The 9,286-nt window shown below is 38.8% G+C and overlaps 1 protein-coding gene across 1 annotated transcript in view; it reads right to left on the bottom strand.

Annotated features, from left to right (window-relative positions):
* adam15 (ADAM metallopeptidase domain 15) overlaps window positions 1–989 on the bottom strand; it is a gene marked incomplete at its 5' end in the record, with an annotated part of 22,747 nt that extends 21,758 nt beyond the window's left edge. The window contains 2 exons of the mRNA XM_079165033.1: window positions 100–215; window positions 875–989. Of these exons, the coding sequence (XP_079021159.1) occupies window positions 100–215; window positions 875–989 (231 nt within the window). The remainder of the gene's footprint in view (window positions 1–99; window positions 216–874) is intronic.
* Window positions 990–9,286: the final 8,297 nt, after the last annotated feature.

The raw sequence follows: 9,286 nt of genomic DNA, 5'->3' as shown, positions 1-9,286 counted from the left end.
CAGTAAACCTCCAGCTTGATCGCAGTGTGATGACATCACCAGTGTAATGACATCACCACTGGTCTGAAGGCCTGACCTCTGACCTCTCGGGTGTCTGACCTGCAGAGCTTCGGTGAGGCTCCTCCTCTTTCCGTCCACCAGGCAGAAGGGACGCGTTCTCTCCAACAGGGGACGCCGTCTGTCCACACCTGAGGACACACAGACAGACAGGTAGACTAGGTAGACTGGGTAGACTGGGTAGACTGGTAGACTAGTAGACTGGGTAGACTGGGTAGACTGGTAGACTAGTAGACTGGGTAGACTGGGTAGACTGGGTAGACTGGTAGACTGGTAGACTGGGTAGACTGGGTAGACTGGGTAGACTGGTAGACTGGGTAGACTGGGTAGACTGGGTAGACTGGTAGACTGGGTAGACTGGGTAGACTGGGTAGACTGGTAGACTGGGTAGACTGGGTAGACTGGGTAGACTGGTAGACTGGTAGACTGGGTAGACTGGGTAGACTGGGTAGACTGGGTAGACTGGTAGACTGGTAGACTGGTAGACTGGTAGACTAAGATCATGACCTGGGTCATATTATCAGCTGACTGAACATAAATCAATGAGTTTGAACCAGAAATGATTTTTACATTTAAAAACGTCTCCTTCAGATTTAACAAAACAAACATTAGAAATATAAATATTAAGATTGTCTGTAACTTTACTTTGTAAATACTGTTGACTACATGTAATCACTATTTGTAAGTATGTTTCTTCTCCAGAGTGACTCGATCAATAGCAACGACCAAGTTTTGGTTTGGAAACAAATAAATAAAGTTTTGTAAGTAAACTAATGAAGTCGGTCAGTTAACGGCAGCACGTTCACGTTAACGTTACCTGCGGTCAGTCTGTCGGTACCGTCCGTCTGTCCATCCTGCGGTGCGTTCAGGGACCGGGCGGCGGTGAACGCACCACCGCTGAGCAGCAGCAGCAACACGGCAACTCCGTTCATCCTCTCTGCGTCACCGGCAACCGGCAACAGGTTGCTGCTGTTTGAAGCGTGTGTGTGTGTGTGTGTGTGTGTGTGTGTGTGTGTGTGTGCGTGTGCGTGTGTGTGTGCGTGTGTGTGTGACCCCGTCCGGTTACCTCACCGTCTCGAGATAAACTCCACGGTGCTTTTTTTTTTCCGGTAACATTCACAGAAACCAGCGTGTTCAGACCACCGGACCACCCGCGGGGAAAGAAAAGTGCCCGTTAATGTAACGTAAACGGTAGAAGTCCCGGGGCCGATATCTGCGCAGCTCCGGTAAAAAAAACAGTTTCTGGACCCCAAAAAACTCCCGTTAAGACCGGGAGGAATAGAGCCGGTTAACGGCTCGGTTTATCCGTCCTGAGAGGCTTGAAAGAGACTAATTACCGGAGGACGGCGGGACGCCAGTGTTTATAACCGGGAGCTCAAGGATACGTCATCTGGTGACGTAAAGCTAACCCGACTTAGCGAGAGACAGACCGGAAGTACTGACAATCAGTCTACAAAATAAAAGCTGGTAAAGTGTGAGTGTCTGTGGACCACATTCAATTAATATTTAAAGTGACGCTAATGTAGCAGTTGTGTACTTTCTCGTTTGCGTTGTGTTTTACTTCAGGCTCTAACCAGACAGCGCACATGTAGCTCATCTGGTAACAAACAGAATGATGTCAGTGATTCTCACAGCGCACCTCGTGGTTACGAGCTCCGGAACACCGTCAAAGTAAAGAGACAAATGCTTAAGCTAGCTGTTGTTAGCTTTATTTAGCATCAGTAACATGCTATCGGTTTAAAGCATTTGCTCTAGAAATGATAAATTAAAACAATTCTACGAACAAAAAGGAACTTCTACAGATATCACAGCGGAGCTCGTCTCAGATGAAGCGGCCAGCAGGGGGCGCTGCTGTGACCCACAGCACACGTGTCTCCATGGAAACTATTAACTATGAGATGAAGCTGTGATTGTAGGAACAGAGAGCCGAGCCCTGATAGGTGTGACCTGTGACGACCAAACACACGCCTGAGTCACCTGTCCGTCATCACGAAGCCCCGCCTCTTCCCATCAGCCATCAGGATACACGAGTGTTAGTAATACTGATAATCATAATAATCTCTAAACATCAAAGCCTGACTGAAACATTCATCCTGTCATTTAGCAGCAGAGATCATAACATCAGCGTTACAGTACAACTGCAGGAAAAACACTAAATACTCTGTCTGTAGATGTAATATTCTTTATTTTTATTTTTTATTTTATTTTTTGAGTTTATTGTGAATTATTGTTTTACTTAGTTTAATATTTATATGAATGCTGCTCTTGTTTTTACTCTGTATCTTGTTGCTCTGTCCACTTTGCTGCTGTGATCCTGTAAATGTCCCCACTGTGGATAATAAAGGATGATCAGATCAGATCCGATCCGATCCGATCCGATCCGATCCGATCCGATCCGATCCGATCAGATCTTAGGAAGACAGAGACATGAATATGAAACAGGAAACACTGAAGAGAACGTGTGCTGAAGGAATATGAATGAAATGAGACATGAAGATCAAAGTGCATGGAACCAATAAGAACTAAAGCTGGTAAGAGGAGCGATGTGGGAGGAGTCTCTGTGAGTCATTAGCCCCGCCCACTTCCTTTATGTGGATATCAGCTCCATCACGTCACTCCGCTCGCTCCACGCCTCGTCTTCTCTTTCTCTCTTTGTGGAGAAGATAAATATAAAGCTGCGCTTTGGTTTAAGAATAAAGCAGAAATGAAAGCTGAGGATCTTCTTTCACAGCTGTGAACTCAACGATGATGATTCTAAAATATAATATCACACGACAGTAAAATATCTAATATTAGTGTTAATAAGAGGGATTATTGTAAACTGTAATAAAGTCATTAATGGACCAACGTTATAATCAGTTTAGTAACAATATCACCAGAAAACAGAAAGGTATTTCCATATTTATAATTATAATAAAGATTATTTTATTGAGCATTATTAGTATTGAATTTTTTTAATGAAATATAAAATATGAGCAGAGCCAATGAATGGAAATATTAAAATTATTATTATTATTAATATCTGAAAACACTTTTAAAACAAAAGTAAAAGAAACGTCATCAAAAAATATAATACAAATATATAGAATGTCTCATTATTGGAATATTAAAATATATACAACTAAAACTGAAATGAGTGAGACAATAATCTTACAAACTATATTAAAGAAATGTAAGAATATTGCTCATATATTAAGAGAGAATGTCGTTTTATCTTACGTTATGATAAAAAAAGAGCCAATTAATGGAAATATGCATATTAGTGTCGGTTATAAGAAAAGTAATCTGACAAAAACAAACTCATAATTTAAGTGATAACAGTGACTGTTTTATCAAACAAAGTCAAGTCAGCGTGAGTCAAAGAAAGAATTCAAATAACAACACAACACAAAGGGTAAAGAGTCAATAAATGGAAATATGATTATTAACATTTCATATCTTGATGCCAGTTTAGTGTCATTTCTTTTCAATTGAAATGTAGTTAAAATATGTAGTAAAATAGAAGTGACGATATGGTAATAGTATTATCTATATATTCTTATTGTATTCATATCAAGCATACACAACAATTAGCATATCATGATTTTAGAACGTGTCTTTTGTAACAAGAAACTCACAATTTGTAGCATTTTCTCCACAATAAATGTTTATTTCCTGTTTTTTTAAATACAAATCTCCAAAGTGCTTTACAGACAATAAATAAATGCAGCTATGAGATGAATTGTAATTGAGTCACACATCGTTAAAATCAAACCGGATACAAATTAAAAAGCACAAACGATGGAAACAGTGTTTTGTGTGGTTAATCAAAGTGTTTGCTGACGTGGCCTCTATGGGTTCACCGTGTACATGCCGGTCCGGTTCTTCCGCGGCTTTTCCATTTCTTCCTGTAAGAGATGCGTCACGTTAGATCAGTTAACCAGAAGTAACATATCATAACATCACATATCATAAGAGACATATCATAAGTAACATATCATAAGAGACATATCATAAGTAACATATCATAAGTAGATTTATGTTTTATACTGGTGAGGTTTGTGTTTTATACTAGTGAGGTTTATGTTTTATACTAGTGAGGTTTGTGTTTTATACTGGTGAGGTTTATGTTTTATACTGGTGAGGTTTATGTTTTATACTAGTGAGGTTTGTGTTTTATACTAGTGAGGTTTATGTTTTATACTGGTGAGGTTTATGTTTTATACTGGTGAGGTTTATGTTTTATACTGGTGAGGTTTATGTTTTATACTGGTGAGGTTTATGTTTTATACTAGTGAGGTTTGTGTTTTATACTAGTGAGGTTTGTGTTTTATACTAGTGAGGTTTATGTTTTATACTAGTGAGGTTTATGTTTTATACTGGTGAGGTTTGTGTTTTATACTAGTGAGGTTTGTGTTTTATACTAGTGAGGTTTATGTTTTATACTAGTGAGGTTTGTGTTTTATACTAGTGAGGTTTATGTTTTATACTAGTGAGGTTTATGTTTTATACTAGTGAGGTTTGTGTTTTATACTAGTGAGGTTTGTGTTTTATACTGGTGAGGTTTGTGTTTTATACTAGTGAGGTTTGTGTTTTATACTAGTGAGGTTTGTGTTTTATACTAGTGAGGTTTGTGTTTTATACTAGTGAGGTTTATGTTTTATACTGGTGAGGTTTATGTTTTATACTAGTGAGGTTTATGTTTTATACTAGTGAGGTTTATGTTTTATACTAGTGAGGTTTATGTTTTATACTAGTGAGGTTTATGTTTTATACTAGTGAGGTTTATGTTTTATACTAGTGAGGTTTATGTTTTATACTAGTGAGGTTTATGTTTTATACTGGTGAGGTTTGTGTTTTATACTAGTGAGGTTTGTGTTTTATACTAGTGAGGTTTATGTTTTATACTGGTGAGGTTTGTGTTTTATACTAGTGAGGTTTGTGTTTTATACTAGTGAGGTTTATGTTTTATACTAGTGAGGTTTATGTTTTATACTAGTGAGGTTTATGTTTTATACTAGTGAGGTTTGTGTTTTATACTAGTGAGGTTTATGTTTTATACTGGTGAGGTTTATGTTTTATACTAGTGAGGTTTATGTTTTATACTAGTGAGGTTTATGTTTTATACTAGTGAGGTTTATGTTTTATACTAGTGAGGTTTATGTTTTATACTAGTGAGGTTTATGTTTTATACTGGTGAGGTTTGTGTTTTATACTGGTGAGGTTTGTGTTTTATACTGGTGAGGTTTATGTTTTATACTAGTGAGGTTTATGTTTTATACTAGTGAGGTTTGTGTTTTATACTGGTGAGGTTTGTGTTTTATACTGGTGAGGTTTATGTTTTATACTAGTGAGGTTTATGTTTTATACTAGTGAGGTTTGTGTTTTATACTAGTGATAATAAATTACATGTTAGTAACGTGTCATTTATAGTAACTACAATGTTACTAACACCAGTTTAAGTTTTCTAATGATATAATAATATTATACAGCTTCTTAAAGCAAGAAATTGACCCCAAAAAATGAAACTAAACAATACTTATCAACAAAAACTGAATTGTTTGTACTGTACACATCTACAGGTCATATAATAATAATAATAAATAAAATGAAACGGTTATAAAAGTGCTACAATACTTCTGAGCTGTGAAGAGGTTAAAGAACCAGCTAAAGTAAATTGCTACTTTCGAGTCGATGAACACTGATACTCACGCCTTTGTGTGTCCATTTAGTTGTTGTCATAGTGACAATCACATTACAGATATTATTGTTCCTCCAAGTTTCCTGTGTAAATGTTGACCGTGACTCATTAAAGTACAAAGAGGTGAATAACTGTTACAATAAGTCAATACACACCCATTGATATTCAACACACCTCATTGTTCAGGACACATGAGATATGTGAACCAGGTCAACTCTGATGTTAAAGAAACAAACCCTCAGGTCCTCAATAAGTTCCTTCTGAGGTTTGTGTTTCATACTAGTGAGGTTTGTGTTTTATACTAGTGAGCTTTATGTTTTATACTAGTGAGCTTTATGTTTTATACTGGTGAGGTTTATGTTTTATACTAGTGAGCTTTATGTTTTATACTGGTGAGGTTTGTGTTTTATACTAGTGAGGTTTATGTTTTATACTAGTGAGGTTTATGTTTTATACTAGTGAGGTTTGTGTTTTATACTAGTGAGGTTTGTGTTTTATACTAGTGAGGTTTGTGTTTTATACTAGTGAGGTTTATGTTTTATACTAGTGAGGTTTGTGTTTCATACTAGTGAGCTTTATGTTTTATACTAGTGAGCTTTATGTTTTATACTGGTGAGGTTTATGTTTTATACTAGTGAGCTTTATGTTTTATACTAGTGAGCTTTATGTTTTATACTGGTGAGGTTTATGTTTGTACTGGTTTATTCAGCTGGTTCTGTTGGAACAGACGAACACAATGTGACTGCATTAATGTGAATGGATTAACTCTGTTCTGTTGCAGGTAAGAGACAGAAAATATTTCCCAGGACTCACGTTACAGCGCACAAAGACACAACCAACACACACTCTGCCCTGTGTGTGTGTTTGTGGGAGTGTTTTACCTTGTCTTATGGGGACACAAATCAGATTACACAGTCCTATTGTGGGGACTCGCCTTCCTTGCGGGGACAAAATGCATATCCTCATAACATAAGTGATTACATTTTAGGCCAACATTAACTTTGTAATGTGTCCTTTTGAGGACGTTAACTTTGTAAAGTGTCTTTATGAGAACATTAGCTTTGTGATGTGTCCTTATGAGGACTTTAACTTTGAGATGTGTCCTTGTGATGACATTAACTTTGAGATGTGTCCTTGTAAGGATGTTAACTTTGTGATGTGTCCTTGTAAGGATGTTAACTTTGAGATGTGTCCTTGTGATGACATTAACTTTGAGATGTGTCCTTGTGAGAACATTAATTTGTAATGTGTCCTTGTGAGAACATTAACTTTGAGATGTGTCCTTGTGATGACATTAACTTTGAGATGTGTACTTGTGAGAACATTAATTTGTAATGTGTCCTTGTAAGGATGTTAACTTTGTGATGTGTCCTTGTAAGGATGTTAACTTTGTGATGTGTCCTTGTGAGGACATTAACTATGAGATGTGTCCTTGTGAGGATGTTAACTTTGAGATGCATCCTTGTGAGGAGGTTAACTTTGAGATGCATCCTTGTGAGGACATCAACTTTTTGACTCGTCCTTGTGAGGACATCAACTTTTTGACGCGTCCTTGTGAGGACGTTAACTTTGAGATGTGTCCTTGTGAGGACGTTAGAAGTGAGACGTGTCCTCACAGATGTCTGTATCTAGAGACGTTTGACTCACATAGTTCATCCCGTTGGGCCCATCGAAGCGAGTGTGCGTGGTGTACAGAGGGAAGTCGTCATTGTTGTCGTTGTGGTGCCCTCTGTAGCAGCAGCACCTCACCAGCTGCAGAAGAGAAAACAACGGTTTTATAATGAAAGTGATCATGTTTTTGTGCCATAATCGAACGGCCCGACTCACCAGTCCGATGAACAGCAGGAGCAATAGCAGCAAAATCAGAGCGGCCAGGACCAGCAGAGCGATTCCCCATCCGGGTACGCCGCTGCTGACCGGGACCGGGACCGGGACCCGGGCCGTGGTCGTGGTCCCGGTCGTGCTCTGCGACGTGATTGTTTTATTTGGCTGAACGGAGACAGGCGACCTGCTGGCTGTCGCGGTTGAAGAACCGCTTGTCGTGCCGTTTGGATTGGTGGTTGTCATTGTAACGGTTGTTGTGTTTCTGTCTGAGGTTGTTGTGTTGCCAGATTCGTGAGTCGCTGCTGTGGTGTTACTGGTGGCACTGGGACTGGACTGGGTGACGTTGGGACCAGCTGTGGTGTTACTGGTGGCACTGGGACTGGACTGGGTGACGTTGGGACCAGCTGTGGTGTTACTGGTGGCACTGGGACTGGACTGGGTGACGTTGGGACCAGCTGTGGTGTTCATGTTGGAGTCAGAGGGAGAACTGGTTTCTCTACCGGTGGTTGAAATGGTTGGCATGGCAACAGTCGAATTGGAAGACACTAAAGACAAAGAAGGAGAAAAAAAACATCTCTCGTTGGTTTGTGGATGTTTTGAAGCCTCCAGTCCGGTGTTTTGTCCGTCGCCATCTTGTTTTTTTGCACCCAGTGAACAGGAAGTGACCACATCTGGACTGAGGAGGAGTGACGTAGAGACGCCGTATACGTCTCTGGTAGAGACCTGTCAATCACTGTGTAGCCCCGCCCCTAAAGCATCCCCTGCTTTATGGTCTGTGTGACTCTAAATGGACCATCATTTACTAAATGAACATCATGCTGTATTGAAGAAGACTTGAAACTAGAGATTGAGACCATAAACTCATGTTTACAATGTTTACTGAGGTAATAAATCAAGAGAGAAGTAGAGTCATTTTCTCATAGACTTCTATACAACCAGAGGAGTCGCCCCCTGGTGGACACTAGAGAGAACGCAGCTTTAACACTTTAACACTGAAGCTTTGGATTCACTTTTCAAAACCAGAGGTTGCTGCAAGGTTTAGACTCATGGGACTTTCTGTGCTAAAACTGAAACCTGATGGTTTATCAACCACAAAGCAGGGTGTGCTTTAGGGCGGGGCTACACGGTGATTGACAGGTCTCTACCGCGGCGTTACTATTTTAACCCTTTAGTGTGTTTTCACTTCATCAAAGTTAATTGTGACATTTTATGTTATAAAAATGTTTTATTCAGAGTTCGGTTGTACTTAGCTCCACCCTCTTGTGTCACTTCTGATTCCAAAAAAACAAGATGGCGACGTTAGTCTACTGTTACCAAATCCTAAATTTGTCACCGACTTGTCACCCACTTTGAAGAAGAGGAGCGACCACTACCAAAAAAAAACAATGTTGAGTTTGAAAACCCTTTTAATAATTACACTTCACTCGTATGAAAAATGTAAATGAAAATGTAGATACAGAATATAACTTTAATTATTTAATTTTTCAGAAAGGTTCAATATAAACAGTCAATATTTCATGATTCAGACTCCAAAACCAAAACACATTGAATTCACATCCGTCACTTCACGCTGACAAATAATCTGCTTTTCGTCTGTTTGAACCTAACGTCCTTCAAAGGAGATACTCTTTATAGATTGAACAATCTATCAGTTCATCTACAAATTAATCAATAGATCAATGAATAATCAATGAATAATCAATATAAGAATCACTAATAGCAGCC

This window comes from Pholis gunnellus, assembly GCF_910591455.1.
Source record: "Pholis gunnellus genome assembly, chromosome: 8".
Taxonomy (NCBI): domain Eukaryota; kingdom Metazoa; phylum Chordata; class Actinopteri; order Perciformes; family Pholidae; genus Pholis; species Pholis gunnellus.
The sequence above is the reverse complement of the archived record's forward strand: the minus strand, read 5'-3'. Positions and strand labels throughout refer to the sequence as shown.